A 25990-nucleotide genomic window follows, 5' to 3' on the forward strand; every position below is an offset into this window, starting at 1 on the left:
CTCTCTGGGCCAACTGGCATATCAAGAGTGCAAGCAGGCAACACCTAGGCAATTATCACGCTCCTGCGCAGGCTCCATTTCACAACCCCTTCAAATCCAACCCTTCATAGGGATAATACTCATTTCAGCTACAGGCAAAGTCCATCCCGCAAGGTGTCTTGGCATTTCAGCAGATTATACCTCTTTTTCAACCACATCTGCTCACAGAACTGTAGTGCACTTTTTGGACATGATGGCCTAACGTGTTGTCATTGTGCCCTAAGCCCACTGCTGCAATGCCTGTCTAATGGGGGATGTAGTGTTTGTAAAGGCTAACATGCATCACTCTCTGCAGTGGTGGAACAGTAACATGTGTTGCAGAGCAGTCCTTTTATCGACCTCAGTCTGCAGATCACCTGTACCATGAATGCTACTCAAGCCAGATGAGTGTCCTCATCTCAGTCTGAAAAATGATCTGGGAGGTTGGGCCTCCTATCAATACGGTCACCACATCAACCACCTTGAGCTCTTGACTATTTGCCTTTATTTCAAGGCCTCCCTTCCACTCATTCGAGGAAAGTTAGTCCTAGTCTTGACAGACAATATGGCTGCCATGTTTTTTCTACAAAAACAGGGCTGTACTCACTCTCTAGCTATCTCCCTGTAGGCACAAACAATCTGGCTTTTGCTGCTTGTCCCCACATTCACTTGATGGTGGAGTACCTCCCAAAGGTGGACAATGACCTAGGGGACCAGCTCAGCAGGACGAATCAACAAGCCAATGAGTGGGAACCACACGCACAGGTCCTTCTCCTCTTCTACAAATGCCCAAGCTTCGCCTCCAGGTACCCACAGTCAATGGACAACATACAATGGATGGACTGGTCAGGACAAGAAACGCCCCAACAGGTTGGATCTTCTCACCAAGAACCAAGGTCAGATCAGGCACCCAGACGGCAAGCTGCTCAATTTAGTGATTTGACATATGAAGTCCTAGAGTTAAATTACTTACATCTAATGCAGCAGTACACAGACCTATTACAAGAATCCTGAAAACTCAGACTATCGCCACACATGCTTGCTACACAGCAAAGTGAAAAAAATTGGTTGTCCAGTACTGTATTTCCAAACACCTGGACCCGCAAAACCTGCAGTCCAGTATGTCATCCACTAATTGTGCCATCTTCAAAAGTCAGGCTGAGCCTACACTGCAACACAACTCCACCTAATAGCCATAGTACCCTACATGCAAAAGAGGGAACATACCTCACTCTTCTGTATACCCATAGTTAAAGCCTTTATGGAAGATCTCCAAAGGGTCATTTCTCCCAGGGCTCCTCTACCCTGGTGTGTTATTTTACAATAGTCCTCACCAAATGGTTAAGCCCCATTTATGAGCTTTTGCACTCTTGCCCTCTCCAGTACATCTCCTGGAAAGTGACCTTCCCCATTGCAATAACTTCTCATAGACCCCTTAGTGAGTTGCAAGCCCCCACACTACAGGAACCATTCAGGGCTATTGTGAGAACTAACTTTAAGATCCCTCCCTAAGGCAATTTGCCCTTTTCACATTAATTAAACAATAGAACTCCCAGTGGTCTTTATCCAACCACACTCGATGGCATAGAGATCCCTCCACACCCTAGATGTTTAACGTGCTCTTCGACAGATCCATGCCTTTCCACAAAGCTGGCTAGCTATCCTTAGCTTTAGCAAAACCTCACTATTGTAGCCAGATATCTAAATCAGGTATTGTTAGGTGGTTAAGTGTATCGAAACTTGCTACTAGAAACATAAGAAAACCCTGCCTGTCACACCTGAGATGCACGCTACACAGAAAGACTGCAACTGCGGCGTGGGGTCTAAGGGACAGGGGTGGTGTTCACATTGGGGCAAAGAAGGGGAAAATTGGATTCAACATTTTATCTGCAGTGTCCACTTCTGCCTTGAAAGGGAGTAGCCACCATGCCATCATCTTTTCCTACAGTGATGCCACTTCTGCATCTTCTAGTGGTGAGTGTGCAGCAATCCATCACCTGTACTCCAAATCTATCAATCTTGAGACTCTCAATGTTGAAACGCAGGAAAGCAGTATTGAGACATTATCATGCATTGTTGTTAAAGGGTTCAGAGGTCTCAGTTGACATCAATAGATAATTCATCATTGGATAGGCTCCGATCATCCGTATTATCTCCTGCTTTGACAAAACCTGAGTCTCATTCCACATCTTGATTGCTGGCCTAGAGAAGTGGAAGGATTTCACACTGGTGCAGTAAAGTCAAACAGCCCTCGCGTTCAACTGCTGTTTTGGAGAAAACCCATTTAGGAAAGGAAATAGCAGTCATTTCTGAATCAAAAATGTTTGTGTGGAAAGGCATTAGCTAGCTCATGTAAGCTTCCAATAAAATCCTCCTGCAAAACAGTGACTTCATCATCCTGCCTCCCCTGACAAGCACCCCTGTAAAAAAGGGTGCATAAAACTGCAAGTTAGCAGAAAGCATCTCCTGTTGAGAGCATCTAGAAAAAGACTTGTTTGCAAATTAATAAACTGCAAAATACCACTATCTCCCTCCATTTCTCTCCACATTTGCTCCTCTCCCACTTCTCCTCAAGGTGATCACCAAGTTGAGTCAGCCGTGCAAAGAATGTTGCTCATTGCTCTGGATATTGGTCATTGGAGGTTCCCAGAACTTCGAATTGGACATGACTGCCTTTCTCAGCTTGGATCTGCTTTGCAGAATGTCAGGCAGAATCATTAACACCAGCCTTCAATCCCTGGACTTCAATACCTACCTTCTAAGTTGTGCGCTACGAACACTTGATGTCTCCTCATGACTGTATGACTATGCCCAGAAGTGGGTCCCGGGCTCACTCTGCCACTGGTTTCAAAATAGCCTTGCTGATGATCTGATATACCCCAAAACCGGTCCCGGGATGCATGTTTCCAGTCCAGGAAGAGGACCTGGCCTGGCAGCTGGGGCTGGACTGTTCCCATGGGGAGCAGGGTCAAGACTGATTTGCAAATGGCTGGGTTCAAACTAGAATTCTATGGGGGGCAAAAAAACAATGGATTGGGATGTGGCCCAAGCAGTTGCAAGTGGCTGAGATTATTAAAGCATTCAATCCATTACCTTGTTTTTCTAAGCTGATTTATAACATATTTCATAAAACGTTACTTTTATGTGACTGTCTGCAAGCAGGTTGACTGAGCTTCAAACTCTTGACACAGAGGAAACTTACACAGGTCCATCCAAAGTGCCATTAGGAGCTCACCTTTCTTTTATTTCAGAAGTTGTTTCTGATTTTCATATCAATCAAACAGTTTTTTTTCTAAAATCCAAGGTTGCTGTCTCAGAGGTCTTTACATACTCTTGATGTCAAGAGAGCTTTACGTTATTGCTTGTTTTGTGGAGTTTTATGGACAGGGCTAGAGACCTCTAAAACAGACCATGGCCATTTGGATGTTTTGTTATTCTATTACCTGTTATGAAAAAGCTAATAAGTCCTTATCTAATTACCCTAAGGCCTTTTCCTCAAGGGGTGGGTGGCAACTTATACTCTGATGAGGAATGTCCTCATTCCTCACAATTGTAAGGCTGTACTTGACGATCAGAGATTACTTTTGTTAAACATTCCTGTTTTTGACTCTGATTGGAAGATAGATTTAGTGCACCAGGATTCTCTATGACAGTTTTTTGCTTAAGTGTTCATTTCGGAGGCCCTTACAGCACAGATAAAACTGGTTTTGCATCATGAATCATTTTCTGGATTCACATGCTGTTCAACATTCCGCCATCTAGTGGTTGGGTCTGGAAGCAAAAGAAGATGCTTCAAAGTTTTGGACGGAGGACGCCTAAAAAACGTAGACAAATGTTTTTGAATGCCGAGACAAACAAACAGAGGCAAGGAGACAGACAAACGCATGGCGGACGGGGAACTCCGGTGGAAATATGCAGGACAGGAGAATGAAGCAAGGTAGGGAACATGGAATACCCCCTTTAAATTCTTCCCGAGCTGCCTCACAAATTCGCCCACCGTGACCCACACGAAGTGTGCAATCTCTGTCTCCAAGGTGTCATAAAGACAAAGACTGCAAAGCCTGTGCAGCATTAGTTCCAAAGATGTTAAAAGCGCGCCGAAAGCAGAGGGAAAAGCACCACACAGCGATGCAGAGCCAAAAACAGGGGTCGCTGAAGGAATTCGGACTTTCCAACAAGGAAGATCAAGCTACTGTGGTGTTCCCTTTTATGAGTATCAAAGAGAATCTGCAGCTAAAAAGGAAAAATGACTTGGTAGGAATCCTAGTTCTTCCCCATGGGTGTTCTCTGTGAATTCATCAATGCCCCACACACCTCCCCTTTTTTTAGGGACACTGATAATAAACTGGATACTATTATTTAGTTTGAAGGATGTGTAGCTATAGATCATATACATTTCACAATCCTGCCATGTCATTTTGGACTTGGAAAATTATAACTTGTATGTCTTTGAAGTTTTTGTGATTTGATGTGACATGTGGTACTGACTGTGTAATCCCAACACACCAAGACACAGGCTTCTCCTCAGATTGTTTTATTTTATTTTATTTTTTAACCGTGAGGCTTTGATGTGTTTTACAGCTGTGCATTGGAAAAGAACTTACATGCCAGCACACTAGGAATCAACTTCAACTAAAATAACAACTAGGAGCATCAAATAACTGCAACTGCTTGCAGATTGAGGTATCATTAGAGTCGGGTGACAGAACGTTTGGAAATTACATATGTTGTGGAGACAATATGGAAAGCACTTTGTTTAGGTTTTGCCCCTTGGCCCTTCTTGCAACAAGTTTCCCTGGTTGGACCAACATCTAGTCTGTAATGAGAGCTCATGTTGGGCGTCTAGTTCCTTTTGCTCCAAAAGATTATTTGCCACTGATTCAATCAAAAGTGGGCACATTAAGCAGAAAGGCTGCATCAGGGTTCTACAAAATCCCCGTTTGGTGTGGTAGCTGAAAATGTCTAGGGCTTTCACTCCGATGAAGATGGGATGTGGGGATCTAATACTTTGGAAGTCTGAGGGGAGCACAGGATTCATTCCCTTGAAATGATAGTTCTCGCCTCATTTAGAAGAAGCAGCAATGCATTGGCTCTAGTGAAACCCATACCCAAGGCAAAGTGTACCTTGAGGATTTTGGGGCCTAATATCGAAGACTAATCACAGCACCTATGATCTTTTGAAGGAAACTCAGCAGGTTCATGTACAGGATCTATCCTCTGGGGCTCGCCCTCAAAAGGCTAGCTGTTCTAAGAGCTGGGACAGACTTGACGGTGTGCCTTTCCTTATCCAACCACCCGCCTCAAAAAAGGTTAGACAGTCTGCATTGCCCACTGCTGTTGAAACCATATTGGGGGGTGGGGAAGCGCTTGACATCCGAGGAACCTTGAGGTTGCAACAAATACCAGTGGCATCTTAAGGTTGAAAGCCAACCCCTTGGATTCTAGTGTCATCCATGTACTCCATGTGTCTGCTCCGGAATCAGCTTTGCTGCTGTAACATATGTTGATGTTGTCCTCTTTACCACACTCTGTACAGTCTGATCTCTCTTAATATGAGCAAGAGCCACCATCATATGTAGCACATCTCCAGCCTCTTAAAGCAACAACATTGAGCATACCGTTCCTCCCAATGCTTAAAAACAATGCTCAAACGCCCCACAGAGGATTTTCGAGACCTAGTAGAAGTCAGTGGTAACAGCTACAGCAGAGAAGATAATTAAAGCAGTGCCACAGGACCCCCCCCCCCCCATATTTATTAAATTACATTGACTACCTGATACCTTTGTAGTACATACTGGTCATATAAACACTTTCATATGGTGACAGCCATTACCTCCCCACCAGATAAAGAATGCAAGAAGATTAAGGCAGCTGCAAAACATGTTGCCAGTGGAACAATTACACAATAGCACATGGCTAACTCAGTGGTCATTCTTTCGAGGTTCAGTGGGCATTGGTGGGAGAAGATTAAGAAACTTGTGCAGTTAAAAGGGCAAAAACATTGTTGATAAGGAACACATCATCTCAAGTGCTTTTATTAGTTATGTGATGGACCTTGCAGGCACCTCTTCAAGGCAGATCCATCACATCTTTGTGCCTCAGGTCGACACTATTTTAGGGAATATCAGGAAGGGCACTGAGGAAAAGAAACACAGCTAAACCTGTGAGTCTGTGTCCTTCACCTTTAGTAATCCAAGCCAGGATTTGGGCGACCGCAGACCAAGCCACCGCAAAAGCAGGTTCTACTACCACCTGGCAGCTCTGTCATCAACAGCAGATTTTCATAGAAGGCTAACAGGTAAGCAAGGACAATATAGTAGTGGTATCTTTCTTGCAAATGTGAGATGCATAGGCAGAGGTGCCTAGGTCAGAGGTACTTTGGCTCCCAGTTGGTAACCTACCCACAACCGTCCAGCACAGATCTCGGAAAAGGCTGTGATTATTATGTCTAGCTGTTATGGTGGTGTACTTGTGGTGCAGCACATTTTATGTATTTCCATACTTGGAAAAGTCTGATACAACTCAACTCCCAGCAGGTAGCATTATTGTCCTCTGTACCTACTTCATCCCATTTCCCGATGTGATGTCAGAGCCTTATGTAGGCATCCCCTGACACATTGATGTCAGTTGCACTTATTCTGCTTTTTTCAATGTGGATGCAAATCTCTGCTCCCAAACTTTTGTTAATTTTCATTCGAAATTACAGTGAATGTGAAAGGATATCTCTCCCTGAAATGACAGGGTTTAAGACATGCCACCCTTGCAGGAAGCATATGTCTGCTTGGCTTTCTAGATAACTCTATGTGGTACCTTGTCATGTAGTTGGACACAAAAAGAGGGATTGCCCAGTTACAAGTCATTAGGCCTTTCTGGTAATGTTCACCTTTTCAGGTAAGAAAATGGTGATGTTGAACGACTTGTCAAGGTGCCAACATGACAAAGGCAAAGCATGGTTTGATGGCTTCTTGATGCTCCCACTCTATAGAGAGGTTGCGTAGTCAGTGTTCCAAGAGTCACACCTTAGGTTTCTGGGTCTGATTTCGAGGTCATGCACCCAAGTTTCCTGGGTTATTGTTCACTCTACAGCACCTTGAGGCAATCAAAGAGGCTATTGCAATTTCTTAAAATGTCTGTGAGGAAATGCCTCCTTGGCATGGTTACCCCCTGTCTTTTTTGCCTTTTGTTGATGCCAGTTATGATTGAAAGTGTTCTGGGACCCTGCTAACCAGGACGCAACACCAGTGTTCTTTCCCTAAACTGTATCTTTGTTCCCACAATTGGCACAACCCTGGCACACAGATAAGTCCCTTGTAAATGGTACCCCTGGTACCAAGGGCCCTGTTGCCATGGAAGGCTGCAGCATGTCTTATGCCACCCTGGGGACCCCTCACTCAGCACATGCACACTGCCTCACAGCTTGGGTGTGCTGGTGGGGAGAAAATGACTGAAATCTGGGAAGTTTGGTATCAAACTTCTCAGCGCAATAAATGCACACTGATGCCAGTGTGGGATTCATTGTAAAATGCACCCAGGGGGCATCTTAGAGATACCCCCTGAAAATCAGTCCAACTCCTAGTGCTAGTCTGACCAGTTTCTGCCAGCCTGCCACAACCGGACGAGTTTCTGGCCACATGGGGAGACTGCGTTTGTCACTCTGTGGCCAGGAACAAAGCCTGTACTGGGTGGAGGTGCTTCTCACCTCCCTCTGCAGGAACTGTAACACCTGGCGGTGAGCCTCAAAGCCTCATGCCTTTTATTACAGCACCCCAGGGCATCCCAGCTAGTGCAGATGTCCGCCCCTCTGGCCTCTGCCCCCACTTTTGGCGGCAAGGCAGGAGAGGATAATGAGAAAAACAAGGAGGAGCCACCCACCAATCAGGACTGCCCCTAAGGTGCCCTGAGCTGAGGTGTCTCCTGCCTTTAGAAATCCTCCATCTTGAGATTGGAGGATTCCCCCAATAGGATTAGGGATGTGTGTCCCCCCCCCCTCCTCTCAGGGAGGAGGCACAAAGAGGGTGCAGCCACCCTCCAGGACAGTAGCCACTGGCTACTGACCTAAACACACCCCTAAATTTAGTATTTAGGGGCGACCCAGAACCCAGGAAATCAGATTCCTGCAACCTACACAAAGAAGAAGGAATGCTGTCCTGAAAGCCCCGCAGAGGCGACGGAGACGACAACTGACTTGGCCCCAGCCCTACCGGCCTGTCTCCAGACTCAAAGAACCTGCACAGAGACTCATCCGACAGGGACCAGCGATCTCTGAGGACTCAGAGGACTGCCCTGAAACCGAAGGACCAAGAAACTCCCAAGAACAGAGGCACTGTTCACCAACAGCAACATCTTTGCAACAAAGAAGCAACTTTTAAATAACTCGCTCTTCCCGCGGGAAGCGTGAGACTTCACACTCTGCACCTGACGCCCTTGGCTCGAGCTCTAGGGATCTAACACCAAAGAGAGGACTCCCAGGCGACTGCTACTTCATGAGTAACCTGAGACGACCCCCCTGCACCCTTAAAGCGAAGCCTGCAGAGAGGATCCAGAGGCTCCCCCTGACTGTGACTGCCTGGTAACAAAGAACCCGACGCCTGGACCAAGCACTGCACCCGCAGCCCCCAGGACCGAAAGGAACCAACCTCCAGTGCAGGAGTGACCAGCAGGCGTCCCTCTTCCTAGCCCAGTCGGTGGCTGGCCCGAGAAGCCCCCCTGTGCCCTGCTTGCATCGCCTAAGTGACCCCCGGGTCCCTCCATTGCTTTCTTTAGCAAACCCGACGCCAACTTTGCACACTGAACCCGGCCGCCCCTGTGCTGCGGAGGGTGTGTTTTGTGTGCCTGTTTGTCCCCCCTGCCCCCCCAGGGCTCTACAAACCCCCCTGGTCTGCTCCCCGAGGACGCAGGTAGATCTTTGTTATGGTCCAAGTCTCTTGCTACGTCAATGCGGAAGCACAAGAAGGCCAAGTGGGATTCTCTCAGTGCTGCAGCAATATTCACTACTAGCCTGAGAATTCGCAAGGATGTCAGGATGCTGTGCGTTGACTCTACCAGTCCGTCACCAATTAGTTAATTCAGCAACTGATACTGATGCGCCCTGAGTTCCCGGGATCCTTGGCAGCGTTGCAGCAGATTTAGACCCTTATGGAGGCCATGTTGCAAGTTCCTGGCAGCCTTCCGGCACCTTCTGACACTCCTTCAGGTCAAAGATCCACAGAGGTTTCCAGTCAAGTTACCATTGGGGGTGTCTACCCTTGCCACTGTCTGTGCCTCCAGAACCTCCCTTGAGATCCATTTCGACGCCAGAGATGACTTCCACCCCGGCACCAATATCCACATTAATACCTGCGAAATTCTTAACCGCACCAACGCTGCTGGCATTTGAAGACAACTCCTTTCCTGTAGCACTGTCCTACTCGAAGCAGGTTCATTCTCGGCCGACTGAGGTCACGTCTTGACACTGTACAGATACACACATCCACAGTTCAGTTTTACTCAGACATAATCCTGCCTTTTCCTTGGGGCTGTACTTCCGCTCTCCAACAACTCTTTGGTTTCAACTCTGATCAGAGCCAACTGGAAATGAGCACCTGATCTAAGCCCTGCTCCCGTCTACCACCGAACAGGCAGGTTGCTAGATGCCAGTGACATGAGACCCTGATTTATTTATTTTTTAACACACTGCCCTACACCAGAATGTTTATTCAAGCCTCCATCAGGAGGGTGAGCCTCAATTCTTTCCCACTACTACGCCTGACAGAGTCCGAATGTATCTATGCATTCAGGGAGCAGTTGTTTTCCTTAGCCACTCTAGCTAGCCGACCAGTTAATGCCAGCTGCTTCCTGGGCAGATATACCCATGCTTTATTTCACATCGTCCGCAATATCTTGCCGGATGTTTTTGAGAAATTTCTGGCCAATTTGGCTGAAACCATCCATGATGGGTAGGAAGCCACAAAGTACTGTTCTGTTCTGGACTCTTGACTTCTTAAGTAGAGTAATTGACACTAGTGTGAAAAATCAGTGCCACGCTTGGATGAGATCTACAAGTTTCTTTGGGGACATGAAAGCCTCTTTAATGGACATACCATTTGTTGGGTCTCGCCTGTGTGGTGAGAAGGTCCTTTCCGCATTAAGTACATTAAGGCCACTGCATGTTCTATGTACCTTTCTACTCATGTATCTCCTATGGCAGCAGCCTCTAAACTACTTTAGTTTGCCCTTTGTGGCACATGACCAACCGTGGGGCTAGATCATACATTTCCTTCAATGATGGAAAAAATATGGCATTCAACAAGTGGGTCCTCCAGATTGTCCAACAAGGCTACAGTCTGCCATACCTTTTTGATCCTCTGGATCGTCCACCCACATCAGAGCATCTTTTAGTGTCCATCTTGCTTAAAAAAATGTAGAAAATGGACTGCTCCAGGAAATAGGTACTGGCTGCTGCTCCTGCTATTTCCTCATGCTGAAAAAGGTTGGAAGTCTTTACCCTATTTTGAAATCCTTCCTCTGAACATCTTATTCTGTAAGGACACATCCAAGATGCTGATGCTGGCCCAGATGTTGTCTGCCCTGGATCCAGGTGAGTAGATTGTGACTTTGCACTTGCAGGACTGTACTTTCCTGTATCCATCCTACAATCCCATATATGGTATTTGTGGTTCAAGGTGGGCTGGAAGATTTTTAATTTTCTGTTCTCCCTTTGTCCTCAACGTGCCCTTAGGGTGTTCATGAAAGTGTTGGTGGGGGTCTCAAAACACCTTTGAAGGCTGGGGTTCCAGTTTTCCCTTATCTTGATGACTGGTTGTTGAAGGTGGGCTTGCCACAGTCAATCATAGATCAACACAGTAAGCCTTCTGAAATCATTGAGTTCACGATCAGCGTGCCAAAATCACACTTGACTGCTGTGTAGAGGCAGAGTTTCATTGGAGCCATCCTGGATACAGTGCAGTTTCTGACCATCCTCCAACAGAAGGCAGGACGTTTGGGCTGCCAACCTGATGTTTCAGCCTCGGTCCTTGATTTTGTTGAGAGTCTGAGTTTTCTGTCCCTCTAGTATCCTGCATCCTGCTTGTCAACTATGGCTGTTGGCAAATGTGGACTCTCGAGTGAAACCTAAAGTCTTGGTACGCCCAGCACCAGGGGAGCCTGTATGTTTCCATCACTGTTTTAGAGGAGACTGCAAAAGACCTACAGTGACGGCTTATCTGCAGTTAGCTGGTGGTCTACTCCTTTGTCTGCCCCACCTAGAGGTGATCACGATGACAGATGCATCACTGCTGAAATGGTGAGGTCATCAGGGACAGGGGGAGATTAGAGGACTCTAGTCTTCAGGAGAGGCCGTCCTCCACATCAACCTGTTGGAATAATGGGGTTTTCAACTGGTGCTGAAAGTTGTGTGGTACCTCAACAAGCACGGGGGTGGGGTGCTGTGTCCTGTGCTAGCAGTCACTTCATCTGTGGAGCTGGTATTTCCCTAGACTTGAAACACCTAGTTGGATCTTTCAAAGCCACTGTGGACGATTTTAGCCGGTAGTTGCTTACGGATCACAAATAGGGGTTACAACACAAGGTGGCACAGTGCAGCAGGGAGAAGCATGACAGGTGTGTCTTGCCACCTCATAGAACGCACAATGTCAAAACAGTTGCCTCCTGTAGTCCTATATAATGCTCTTTCTTGTAGATGCTTTCTAGATAGAGTGGAGTGCAAGACTCTTGTACACCTTTCTGCCCCTCCTGCCCAGAGCTCTGAAGGAGATCCGTAACAAAAGGGGCCAACTCATCCTAGTGGCTCTGGATTGGGCCAGGAGAGTATGGTACCTGGAACTCCTGGGTTTGAACATCTGTCCTCCGATCTGGCTATTGCTGGATCTTCTGTCTTAGCGGCAGGGCAGGGACCTGCACCCAGGCCTGCGCAATCCCCTCCTGTGTAAATGGAGGCCGAACATCAGCTGTTGAGTGCGTTACATCTTCCTCCTGAAGTTGTGGACTTGATCCTTGCTGCCAGGCAACTAAAATGTCTGTCTTCTTTAGGAAACAGGACACGTTTATAGCCCGGTCTGGCACCCACAATATCGACCAGTTACAGGCCAAACTGTCAATAGTCTTATTTTTTTATTCCTCACCCATCAAGGACATGCATTGGGCACCATTAAAGTCACTTGTTGGACCTATCTGCTTTTTTTACGTTTACCACTCCAGCTGTCCTTGTTCAAATCACCTACGACAATGAGGTTTCTAAAAGGTTTTGACATTTGTTTCCTACCAAACCCTTAGTGGTGCACTGTGAGATCTTAATTTGGCTGCCACTTTTCTCATGTGCCTGATGTTCGATCTCATGCACAGCTGTCCACTACATCTTCTGACTGTGAAAACTGTGTTTCTGCACGCTGTTACTTCAGCTTGTAGAGTGAGTGAGGTCCAACCTTTCTCGGTTCAGTCACACTACACGATCTTTCCCTAGATAAAGTCATGTTTTCACATTGGGTATTCCATCACAGTACCCAATTTCTTTGCTCCACGTACGCTCAATTGGTTGGACCCAAGAAGAGCTTTGTGCTTCTACATTGATTGCACCAAAGATATTGTGTGGAGCAATCAGCATTTTTCTTGGTTTCTCAGGGGCAAAGAAAGGCAAGACAATGCAGAAAGGTACTTTATCAAGGTGACTAATCCTCTACATGTGTTTTTAAAATGTTCTGGATCCAGTCTGGCTCCTGGATATGTTCTAAAGGTAGGCATTTGCAGTTCAATAGAGTATCCACAGGAAAGAATGTTATAAAAGGTAAGCAGTGTGTTATTTTTGGGCAGATATCAGCAGACCATGCAGATCATTTCAGAGTGGTTCAAATGCTGCTTTCATAGGGAATGACTAAGATGGTGTCGACGACAGAGAGAGACACAAACATACTCCTGATACTTGCTGATTTACAAGGAGGACGGGCTCTATGGTAAATTCTAGACCCTTTCTGAACAACTTATTGAGCAATGACAAGTTCATAATGGTGACACAGGCCCAGCTCCTGCGATCCCCGTCTCCACACTACTGGATGCAGTCCTTGGGCTTACTTTCATGTGCCTATCCTGCAGTCCACCAGACGAAACCTATGGTTTGTGGTAAGGTAAAGACAACTTGCCTTTCAGCATAACTTTGGCCCTTCGGATGTTATTAAAGGTGATGTCTTTGGTTGTTGCATATGTTTGCTCATCAGGAAAACATATATTCTTGCACCCCAATTACTGGCTGCTGAGGGAGGTTTGCCTCTGCTAGTCTCAGATCACGTGCAGCCACTGTGAGTTCTTAATAAACAAATCAGAATCACTTCTTTGATTTTTGCATGGGATTTCTTTCAATAGGGCTGTCCTGGCCATGGTGGCTTTGAAGGCGTTTCCGCTCCTGCAACGAGTCCTGACTTGAAGCTATTATCCCATTGTTTTGGGCACATGCCTTTGTCTGGCCTGAATGGTTCTGAACATTTTGGTCTCCTAGTCTTATTCATAATGCTGGTGCTCCATCCCTTTTGGGACTTGCAGGCCATACAGTCTGTGTAACGCTTGGTTTGCCTTTCAAACACATCTACATATTGAACGTAGCATCTTCTGTCTTTTAGTGGTGGATGGTAGAGGCCAACCTGGCAGGTGGCTTGCCATCCTCTTTGCTTCATCCATACTTCACAGTAGAGACCATTGTTTTATCTCTGGGCTGGGAATGGGGGATCACCCGGGCAAAATGGAGATAAAAGGATCTTGTTCTCCCAAGGAGCAGTGCCACTACATCAAACTTATAGCTACATGCCATTAGTCTGACCCTTAAAGACTTTCTGCATTCCATCAACAACATTTCTTTCAAGGTCTTACCGAACAACATTACCACAATTTGGTACTGGTGTAAGCAGGTCAGTGTGGACTTAAGAGTAGTCACGTATCTTCAGCCTCTAGGCTTGCAGGCTTTGCAGATGGCTTGATTCTCCTCTGGATTTCTTGATCTGTTAGTCATCTGGGTGGTTTATTAAACTTCAGAATAGATGAGCTTGGGATGGGTCACCTTGCCAATGGGGAGTAGTGCCTGCTTCCAGACGTGGCACAGAGCATCTTCGCTCAAGTGATGTGTTCCATTTCTAGATCTTTTTGCTACCACAGTTATTAGAAATGGGGTCTCTAGTTGGCAGTGGTTTGCACCCTGTCGAAGTATGGACCCTTATTCTAGGAATGGTAAGGGAGTCACACAGTTAACACCTGCTCATGCTTTTGGTAGATTGGCACGAGCAGTCAGGTGTAGTAGTAGTACAAAATCTTTATTCGACTTTCACCAAGTCATAAAAGATATAACAGTCATAAAAAGATCTCCAGTTATGATACATACATTTCAATATACAATAAAAGTCAGGTAGGTAAAACAATAAAAATGTTTACACACAACAACAGTAAAAAACATTAAAAAAAGAACCTATCACAGTAGATTATATTTCAATCGCCTCCCCCATGGATTTCCTTATTTTTAATACAGAACATAAAAAATTAGCTAAGATTCCACATGTCTCTAAAGAAGATAGTGACTGGAGACAGGCGTAGGCTGTGCGACATTGGGGGAGATTGATTTTCCTTAAAAGTTGAACAACTAAGCGCCTCCTCTGGTAGGCGTAGAAATTACAAAATAAAACCACATGGATTGTGGATTGCGGTGTTTTTGCATCACAAGGGCATGGTTTTAACAAAGTGGACCAATCGTTCATAGTTGGAAATGAAACTAGGCGAAGAATCGTGTCTAGCCTAAGTCTAGTAAGAACATAACGGTGGCGAGGGAGTACCATATTTGCCAAGTAAGGCTGCATGCCCTCAGCCGTCAAAATTATTTGGTTATGAATGACTGAAGTGTTTTTTGATTCCACACCCCAACGTATGTCTTCTAGATGTTTTAATGCCAGTTTACTCAGGTCCTTCCTAGATATCTTCTGCAACGAGACTGGGTTTGTATAATAGTCTTTATTGCCCAATTTTTCAAAAAAGGTCATGATGTATTTTAACCATGGTACCCTTGATGAGTATAATGACTTCGTACAGTCGGACAAAATGGCCTTATTAAAGCTAGTGTGTTCCGAGGTCCAGACTTTATGCCATAATAACAATGGCTGAATCTTTATCAAGTCTGCAATATAGGGAACCCCAAGTTCCGAGTGTGTAACGTACGATGAAGTGCCTTTTGGTACCCTCAACAAGTGTCGTAGGAAATCATTTTCCACAGTCTGGACTAGATCGCAGTTTGTATGGCCCCAAATTCCTGCCCCGTACGTAACAGCTGGAATACACTTGGCTTTATAGATCTTTACCATATTAGGTGGTGTGATCCCCCCAAGCCTTTTGGAGAAGAGTCGTAGTGCCATCGTTGTTTTTGTCAGGTGCACTCTCTTCGTCTTCCTGCAGTTGGCCCAAGAACCCAGTTTATCAAGTGTTATGCCCAAGTATGAAAAGGTTTGCGCGATTTCGACCTTGCTATCTGCAATAGTGATGTTGTAAAGCTTGCCGCGCTTCCCTCCGCAGTTCATGATAAAAGTTTTGGAGCGGTTGACAGTGAGTCCCAGCTGTGTCATGTATGTAATGCAGGTTGTTAGGAGTTTCTGGAGAGCTATTGGGGTCCTGGCCATTAGTACTGCGTCGTCTGCATAGAGTAATGCCGGAACAAGTCGATTATCTATTTGGGGTAGATCTTTACACCTAGTGGCCAGTTCTTTGTCTAAATTGTTTATATACATTGAAAACAGGAACGGAGCAAGAACGCAGCCTTGGCGCACTCCTCTATGTAGGCCAAAGGGGCGAGTACATTCCCCTTTTAGGCCATACCTCACTCTTGCTCTGCTCCCTGTGTACATTTTGCGAATAAATTGAATTAAGGCCGGTTCCACCCCCATGCTGTTTAAAATATCCCATAGTTTATCATGGATTACACAGTCGAAGGCTGATAAGTCAATAAAGGCCAGGTACAGGTTGCCTGGTTTGATCTTGGTATACTTTGCAATAATGAGACTTAAATTTAGACTTTGTTCCAATTCCTTTCCGGAATCCATACTGGACCGGGGATAAAACGTTCTTTTTCTCTGCCCATGTTTGCAGCCTATTCAGAATTATTCTCCCTGCTAGTTTAGCTGTTGTGTCCAGCAGGGAGATTGGCCTGTAACAGGCTGGATTAAGGCGGTCACCCTTTTTGTATATTGGGATTATGTTAGAATCTCTCCAAGATAGTAGGGGTCCGCATGTGCAGATAGTCCTCAATGTCTGCGTCAGTACAGGCCCCCACAGCTCAATATTGGCCTTGAATATATCGATCGGGACACCATCAGGGCCTGGCGCTTTCCCTGATTTACTTTCTATTATAGCTTCCTCTACCTCTTGAAGATTAAATTGGGGGGTTATGACTAGGCGTGGACCATCCTGTGCATCATGGTCATGTGTATCGTCTAATATATTACTCGTCAGTGAATATATATTTGAGAAATGTGCTACCCAGTCTTCTTCAGAGATAGCAATTTCCATCCTAGGAATTTCACTGTCCCCTAGCATGGGGGAATTTATTGTCTGCCAGAAGAGTATATTATCTTTCTTACGACTTGCTATATGGAGGGTTTCCCACAAGTTTGTTTTTATAGTCAATTTCCTTTTCTTTATTGCTGTCTTGTATTCCTGTCTGCGTTTGCGTATGTCACTCGAGCACCTTTTTGGGGCATTTAGGGCCTTTTTCAGTCTCTTATGTGCTTGGGCCGCACATCCTTTTATTCTCTACCTTACTGCTTTTAATAGTGAGGGCTTCTTTTATAGTTTGTGTAATCGTTGTAAACGCACTTAGACATTGCCCTGGATGTGGGTTCTCTCTTAGACAGTCTGCAAAAGCATGTTTACATTGGCGTATTACCTGTTTCAATAAAGAGTTGGGGTCTGTCTGGGCCCACTTCATAGTATATCCATTGTGCGGGGCCAGTTCAATATCATCTACCAGTATAATACTATCTTCCCTAGCTACTAAAAGGGGAGATAGTTGGAGATTCATGCTCTGGGGGTAGTGATCACTAATTGCGATGTCGTGCAAGGTATAGTTTGTAAGATAGTGAGCGAAGTGAGTAGACATTAGAACATAATCGATCACTGTGTTTGCGCCCCTTCCGTTATGCGTTGTTTTGAACTGTGGTTCACCCAAAAATAATTCATTTACAAAGGATAGGTTGTAGGTTTGAGTCAGTAAATTCATTTCCTCTCCTTGAGTGTTATGAGAGAAGTGGAGGCTTGCACCTATACCTTCCGAGTCCCAACCACATATCTTATCAGAAATTTCTTCACACGGATGGACGTTAAAATCACCCCCCATATCAATAGGATCTCTCGATTATTTTTTCAGATTATTTTTTTAAAATCATTTTCCATTCCCACTAAGATGTTGGAGAATTCTCCTGGAGCAGCATTATTATAAAAATTAATAATGACTAAGTGGGTCTTATGATCCAGGTTACTCTCTATCATTTGGTAAAATGGACTTGTAAATTGCATCTCTAAGTTCTGTAAGGGTAGTTTGTTGGAGATATATGTGTACAGTCCCCCTTTGGGTCTACCATACCTTGAGTGCTCGGCAGGAGTATGAAATGTTTTGTAGCCATTTAGATGGGCGGGAGTTAAAAGCCATGTCTCTTGTAGGCAAACACATGAATAGTCTGCTATAAAATTGGCCCAAATCTCATTGTCTAGCTTATTGGCTAAGCCTGCAATATTCCAGAATAGTAAGACTATTTCCTGATTCTGATAAAGGTACTGCTTAAAGTTACGGTGCTGGTCCTTTAGGGAGGGAGGGGGGGTGTTGCTGTTAGTTAAGTTTAGTATACGTCTGGGATCATCGCCCTGGCTTAGATAAGGTAAGCTCTCGTTCCTTGCAGGAACCATAGTGTGTGATATGACTTCCTTATGTAGGTCCGTCCCTGATATGTAAATTGTTTTAACTACTCTTTCAGGGAGAGCTGACTGTTTCATATCCAGTCAATCTATATTTTCCAACGTTGAAAGGGGGGAAAAACCTGTTGCGTGTTATAGATAAGTCTGGGCTGGGTGAGGGTGCTACAGTTTGCTGTGGGTGGATGGAGTTATTCCCTGCTGGTCTTTGATAGAAATAACCCAGGGGTAGTAGCGAGATTCCTTGTAGGGTAACTTGTCTGACTCCTAAGTCATGGATAATTCTATTCACTAGGTTCGGTGAACCAAAAGAAAGAACCACACAATCTCCAGTTAGCGCTTTCATGCTGTTCGCTATCCATTTGATTCTTCTGACCATTTTTATGTCATCAAAAAGGGTCCTTACTGAGCCAGGGCCCATTCGGGTCCCGATCCAATTGAGGGCCTTGTTTCTCAGGGCCGACCATGTTTCAAGTTGTTGATCATCTATCGGTGGGACATTACCCAAGACCACAACATATGGTGTGGCCTCCGGGGGGAGATGTAGCAAGTCACTAGGGAGGTAGATGGAATTCGGGGGTTTGATCCTACTAGTTGTATTTCTCCCTGGATTTGAGTGATGGTAGGTAGTCGCTGCCCTGTGCGTAGCACTACTTGCTATCTTACGAAGTGTGGGCTTTAGAATTTTGTTATCTGAAGAAGGATTATGTGGTGAAATAGATGAAAAGGAGAGTTGGGTGGAATGATACGGCGAGGGGGGTATTGATTGAGGTTGTGATTCAAACTGAGAATTAATATTTCGGTGTGCACTGATTGGCCTGTTATATGGAATAGGGTTGTCTGTTGTTCTCACGTTCTGGGGGCTGCGATGTACTTCTGGAGTCCTTGCTTTGAGAATGCATATGTTCCTGTTGTAAGGACTTTATTTCGAGACCTGCCTCGAGCCTGGACTCCACCCCCTTTAGGCGCTCCGACATAGAGTCCAAGGTGGCTCCAATAGATGATTTCAATAAGTTCACTGTCTCGTGGAGATTTATAAGGAGCGACCGAACAGTGTCTCCTGCTGAGGTTAGGGGTTTATTCTGCGTTGATTTTCTTGGATATTTTTTAGTTGGCGTAGTTCTTGGGTCTATCACTGGCATTGTTTTTGCGGTCTTATCCACCAGGGTTACCTCTGGTTTTCTTGGTCGCTTGGCGACAGGGGATATTTCATCCATGGAGTAAATTAGATTCGAAGAGTCTTTAACGAAGCCATTTGTAAGCCTTGCTCTTGAATGTCCATCCCCATGTTCGCTGGATGGGGAGTTGTGTTGCGATGGTGTGGACCCTAGTGATTCGTGGGAGCGCTCTTTAGATGATGACAATTTCCCTTCAACAGTAGCGATTTGCTTATCTATCATTCCCATCGCCCCAGAGATATATTTTAATATAGATGAACTGTCTTTTAAATTTGGGTTGTTTAGTTTTGAATGTTTCCTTTTGCCCATGATTGTAATGTAATTTATTTGATTCATTTAATGGCCGGTTACTCAAGGGGCTATATTTAGGTATATAAAAACGATTTCCTTAATGCTAAAATGTTTAAAACGAGGGAGAGCAGGCAGAGCACCAACACAGTACCTTCAGGCAGCCAAACACTTGTAGGGAGCCTCGTCCCGAAGTCCAGAATGTTTTTTTTGGCGAGATGTCAGGGGGGTGGCCCTGCCCTGCCTCTTCCTGGCAATGACGGGCAAGGACGGGCCTGCCCTTGGCCCAGGCTTCGCCCGGGCGCCGCCCGCACGCGTCCCGCACAGCGGGAGCGCGAGCAGAGTTTAAAGGGCTACTGCCCCTTTGATCAGGTGTCCAAAACAACGCGCTTCCCGCGACGGCGGGAGCGCGAGCAGAGTTTAAAGGGCTCCTGCCCCTTTGATCAGGTGTCCAAAACAACGCGCTTCCCGCGACGGCGGGAGCGCGAGCAGAGTTTAAAGGGCTCCTGCCCCTTTGATCAGGTGTATCTCAGAGGCAATGTGTAAAGTATTTACACACCACCACCTCCTCCCTTTTAGAAAAATAGCCAATATTTATCTCCGTAAAACAATACCAAAACGAAATAATCCAATATACACAAATAAAGATACAAATTTTTAATGATTAAATCTCAGTAAAGCAGTTAGAAACACAAAAGCTCCAACTGGGGCTATCACAACGTCTTCACTGAGTCATTCCCAACAGTCCGATGCCACTCACGAGAGAGTGACAGGTCTGTCACGGAGTTGCATGGACCCTAGGTACAGTGCCCTTGGAAAATGATGAGGAAACAAAAACATTGGCCAGTGTCGGGGAGGTGCGACATTGCTGGGGCCAGTACAGCGTTGGTTTATAACTGCTGCCGGGAGGTGAGGCATTTGTTCCTTACTGCGAGGCAAGGGAGGTGAGGTGTTGGTTCCTTAAGGTTGCAGCGGAGGTGATGCTGCGTCGGTGATGAGGCCTTGATTCCTTACGATCTGGCAGGGCTGATGAATCCAGCAGGTCAAGACGTGAGACGTCGACTTTACAGTGTCACGATCACACCATGGTGCCCCAGGTGCTGTGGCGGAGTCCGTGTCAGGGAATTCGGTGACACAGCACTCTGGGCTCAGGCTGTGGCAGGACTTTAGAGACGTTTTAGCAGCATCAGGCTTGTGGTGTCGGTCGTGGTTGTTGCACTCAGCAGGGACCACAGCTCCATTGCAGACCGCGGCACTGGTTCTGAAGTTGCTCTGGAGTAGATGTACTTGGTTTCTTCTGCTTTGCATCAGAACTCACTCCTAAGGGCACACAGACTGGATTTGGCACCAAAGGGTGACAACACTCTCAGCAAGAGAGCCCAGATGCTAGCATAAATCCTTTGATATCCCTGATACTTCATAACAGAAGGCAAGCTCAGTCCAAGCCCTTGGAGAGCCTTTGGCAGCAGGATGTAGAAAGCAAAGTCCAGAACTTTCACTCACAGGACAGAAGCAGCAGGCAAGCAGATCAAAACAGGCAGAGTGGCAGTCCCTCCTACAGCTTCCAATTCTTCTTCCTGGCAGAATGTCCTCGGTCCAGAAGGATTCTAACTTTGTGAGGTCAGAGGTCCAGTACTCATACCCAGTTCTGCCTTTGATGTTGGCAAATTTCAGAGTAAAGTCTTTGTAGTGCACAAGACCAAGTATTTCCTGCCCTGGCCCCAGACACACTCAAGGGGGTTGGTGACTGCTTTGTTTCGGTACAGACAAGGCCCTATTCAGGTACAAGTGTCAGCGCCTCCCTCCACTGTAGCCCAGGAAGACCCATCAGGATATGCAGGGTACACCTTCTCTCCCTTTGTGTGACTTTCTAGGGTGAATTCACAAACAGCCCAACTGTCATTCTGACTCAAACGTGTATTCCACAGCCTGGCAGAAGCACATAATGGTTAAGCAAGAAAATGCCCAATTTATAAAAGTGGCATTTTCAAACTTGCAATTTAAAAATCGACTTTACCCAAAAATGTATTTTTAAATTGTGAGTTCAGAGAACCCAAACTCCACATCTCTATTTGCTTCCAACGGGAAATTACACTTACAAGATATTTCAAGGCTATCCCCATGTTACCCTAATGGATAGTCCGTGCAATAGTGAAAAACAAATTTAGCAGTATTTCACTATCAGGACATGTAAAACACACCAATACATGTCCTACCTTATTAATACACTGCACCCTCCTCATGGGGCTGCCTTGGGCCTACTTAGGGGTGAGTTACATGTAGTAAAAAGGAAGGTTTGGGCCTGGTAAATGGGTGCAATTGTAAGGTCATAACTGCACACACAGGCACTGCAGTGGCAGGTCTGAGACATGTTGACAGGGCCACTCATTTGGCTGGCACAATTGGTGCTGCAGGCCCACTAGTAGCACTTGATTTACAGCCCTTGGGCACAACTGGTACACAATACTACAAACTTAGTATTAAATCAAATATGCCAATCATGGATAAACCAATTCCCAATACAATTTAGACAGAGGATTCACTCCCTTATTACTAGCGCTAAAACTTGATGATCACTTGCTTTTAGACTTCATATGAGCAGCATCCTGTTTTTCTTACAGTTTCCTTAATAGATAATTACATTTAGCGCTGTCGCTTCTTCCTTTTTTTTTGCAGATTGACTACCTTTTATTAAATATATTGAATTCTTCTACATAGCTGGCGCTGAATATATTTCCATGGTATGTTCTCATTTCCTTTTGACTTTAAATACACGTTTGTCAATAATAAGGAATAAATTATTACTCTTTATAGTTGTGTACTTTCTAGTCCACTCATCGTTATATTTTAATTGCTGAATAATGGGTGCCAGCACCACCACTTTACTTATCACTGCATCCATTGCTTGATTGTATTCATCAAGTTTCTCACTCAGCACGGTGGTTTATCCTTTCCTTTTTCAACATTTCCATTTTGATATCATGAAAGGAATAGTTTACATTTATTTCTTGATCCTTTCTACTTCTCTTCTGGGAACCAATTAGTGCAACTGCATTTTTTCACATGGGTATTTCCTTTTGCTACAATCTTCTGCTGACTGCTTTTGGGTCTGATGGTATAGCATGGCCCTTTTCCTAAGATCTTGGGTACCCACCTTTCGGTGCTTATTGGTCTATATGACTTCTTATTTTTTACTCTCATTCTTAATTTACTTACTCTCATTTCCCATAGCCTTGAGAAAGCCCTGGTGGACACACCATAGAGGGTGAAACACGTGTTGACTGAGCACTTTGTATGTTCTACCTGTTAACTATATATCTCATAATATGCTGGAATAAGTACAAGTTCACCTACCACAAGCTTGATTCACGTCTCGGATATTACTTCTCCCTGCAAAACTTTGGAACCTCGTATGCTAATATCTTAGCACCTTCTACGGCAATGAGACACCTTTAAATAAATACTAGCAAGTGGGAACTCACCTTTAGCAGTTCTAATATTTGTTCAAGACTGTTGCATGTACTGTTTTTTTCATTTGTCTAAATGGTTTCAGATTTAGGTGGATCTTACTGTTAAACTTACTTTACTTAACTATATGAAAAATGGGCATAGACAGATCTATGTTAACCTTGGTCCTTTTTGTCTTTTGACTAGCTGATTTTACTTGGACACTAAAGACTTGCTTTGTTTTCTTTTTTCAAACAACTTAGTTAAAATAGACGGTACTCCTCCTCCACAGGGCAATTTGTGGTAGCTGGAAAAAAAGTTTCCAAAATAAATTAACCATTCATGCCTGACAAAATAGGTTTGGATTTTAGCATTGCCAAAAAGCCGATTTGTATTTAATAGCATCGGGCTCTCATTTGAAGTGTGTATTTTCACATTTGTTTCTTAACCATTAAGAAGAAACAAATGTGGAATACACATTTTGCACAATTATTTTCAACTGACTTAATGCACTTCCATATGATGTTTGGGGCCTCTCTAAGGTCCATTGCTAAAATCATTTCAGGACAAACTCCTCTCATTTGTATTGTGGAAATGTCGGAGTGTTAGACAAGACTGTTTATTAGAATAGATTTAGAAGGTTGACGTGTAAAGCAGTTGTTCAGCCTACCACCTTCCCCAGTAAGATGCACTTTTTCAACTTTAATTGGTTTGAACTGCGTAGAATCTGTTGGCAGGCAACTGGTGTCGTGAGATTTGGAATTTTCTCTCCCAACCATAGATTACCTAGAAAGATTTTGTATATCAGTTTGAAGGCCTTGTTAAAAAGAGGAGATGGATTTTCACATGATTCTGTTGCTGGTTTGACATTTATTCTTCCTTATTAAATGACTCTTGCTTAGCACAAAAGTTTAAAAGTGAGAGTATTAACAAAAACCTCAATTGAACAATGTATTCAATACAAGGAGGACAGCGGCAGAAGCTAGCTGTATAGATCAATTTTTAATAGCCATTAAGGAAATTTAATTTTAATATGGTTATTTATGCCTCTTATTTCTGTCTTCATATTCTTTCAATATAAATGTGAATAATGGTTTTGTGGGAGGATTATTGAACTTGATTCTGAAACTGAACTAAGATCACACAAAAGTAACTATTCCTTCTCTATCTTTCCCTCCTTAGTATTACGGAATCCCTCTAGATCGTTGCTGATTTCTGGAGCCCCTGTATCTGGAAGCAGTGATGGAGATTGTGGTCTGTTTGCCATTCCCACAACTTTGCCTCCAAACAGCCGGCATGGGAAACTGTTTTCCTCCAACAAAGATTCTGAGTTGAACCTCCGACAGCACTTGGACACAATCAGTGTAAGTGAGGTAGTGGGACTGAAGGTCCACGATGGGTTTCATACCTTTGAGACATGGAAGCAGAAACTTTGCTGGCCATAAGTTTAGGCTTGCCCAGTGTAACCAGTAAATAAGAACACAGACAGGCTTTCACCAAACTTTGGTCATTACCAGTTTGAAATATGATGGCAAGATAATGAATGTACGTAGTGTATAAAAAGCATTACATATTTGTTTTAGTAGTTCTTAATGATTAGGTGATGTCCTTGATTTGGTAAGTATTATCTTTACTATTACGGATATTAAGGCTTGTTAGAACCGTTTTTTAGATCCATTCACTGCTGTACCTCTTCACCTTCAAAACCAGACTGTCTGTCCCTGCAGTGCATTGTGGGAAGCTGCAGCGTTAGCAATTCTTGAAGGTTCAGTGTCCGTCTAACATTATTAATGTCCTTTTTTAACGGCAACTTCTTCCCTTTCGTTTTGCATTTTAAAACAAGCATTTCCCTTAATTGTTTATTTAAAAAAAAAAAAAAAACATGTTTTCAGGTAAATATATAGTCTCTACCAGAAAGAGCGTTACTGAAGTTATCTTGTTCTTTGGAATCCCACACTTGCATAAAGATCTTTTGTTGATGGTTTTCAGAGATTATCATTTTTGTCAGCAAACTACGTGATCCTTCATTTTGAGATCTCAATGGCAGTTTGTTGAACTCATTCTTTCTGCTGCCTGACATTAGAGCTTCCTCTTTTGTAATTGCTCTCGATGGCCTTAGGTGGGAGCAAGCAATGGACCACTGCCCACATGTGTCCCAAATAGGAAACTTTCTTTTTTTTTTCCCCCTCATCCCTTAAGGCACTTCTTTTCTCTTTTGGGAAAGCAAACGCAGGTTTGTTGGTCACCTTCTGTCCGTTTCAGATCACTATCCCTGCATTTGCGCATGTTCATGGGGGGGGTCACCTATTTAATGTTCATTATGTATGTCAATTTTGACACCTTGAGATTGGGCAATTTGCAGTGCAACCTTCTAATACGTAGGTCACATTGAAAAATGCATTCTCACTTGCAAACCATGCTTTGTGCAGTTTTCACAACCCTGGTTTAAATAAGGGAATAACACATCAGTTGCTTACTGCTTGAACTTAACACTTTCTTTTAGCTTGTTAGAATTTTCCCTATTCCTTCCTCTCAAACCTCTGTTTTCTTACATATAAACTTCCTGTTTTCCTCTGGTCTCCTTGATTAGCCTCTCACCCAGACTTCAGTCTTTCTGATGTTTCCAAATTAGTTTTTTTTACATCTTTTTCATACATTGACTGTTCCTCGCACCGTGTTCCTCTACATGAACCAAGCTGTGAAGCAGCCTATTTTATTTGTATAAATGCAGCAGGAGGAGCATTGAAGTTAATAAATATTATAACATTTCCTCATATTTTAGGACGGATAACATTAATTTGCTTATTTAATGCTTCAGCTGAATACTGAATGGCTGGCACTGTCTTGAGTGGCTTCTTCACCCTCTAGTCTAAGCTGGCTGATCAGGCACAGTTGGCCTGTCTATACTTGCAGATCAAAAAATTGTTAACAAGGCATTGATGCTGAAATGCTCTGTACTCAATTTGAAGCCTATCCAAAATTTACTAAAATGTATGATCATACTAGACAACATGGTAGCATAAAGCAAGCGCCAGCTTGAAATGGAGAGTATACCGTGGGTGGCGGAAAAACACCAGCTTTAAACTTTGTGACATAACACCCAAGTATACCATCTTTTGTTCAGCCTCTGCCTCTTCTAT

General features: G+C 44.4%; 1 protein-coding gene across 2 annotated transcripts in view; it reads left to right on the forward strand.

Moving 5' to 3' along the window:
• The window catches only part of CRAMP1 (cramped chromatin regulator homolog 1), a 982369-nt gene that overhangs the window by 481166 nt on the left and 475213 nt on the right, over positions 1 to 25990 (forward strand). For both annotated transcript variants that reach the window (XM_069210635.1, XM_069210634.1), the window contains exon 12: positions 24033 to 24214. In XM_069210635.1, coding sequence (XP_069066736.1) covers positions 24033 to 24214 — 182 coding nt within the window. The remainder of the gene's footprint in view (positions 1 to 24032; positions 24215 to 25990) is intronic.

The sequence above is a fragment of the Pleurodeles waltl genome, chromosome 10, assembly GCF_031143425.1.
Source record: "Pleurodeles waltl isolate 20211129_DDA chromosome 10, aPleWal1.hap1.20221129, whole genome shotgun sequence".
NCBI lineage: Eukaryota > Metazoa > Chordata > Amphibia > Caudata > Salamandridae > Pleurodeles > Pleurodeles waltl.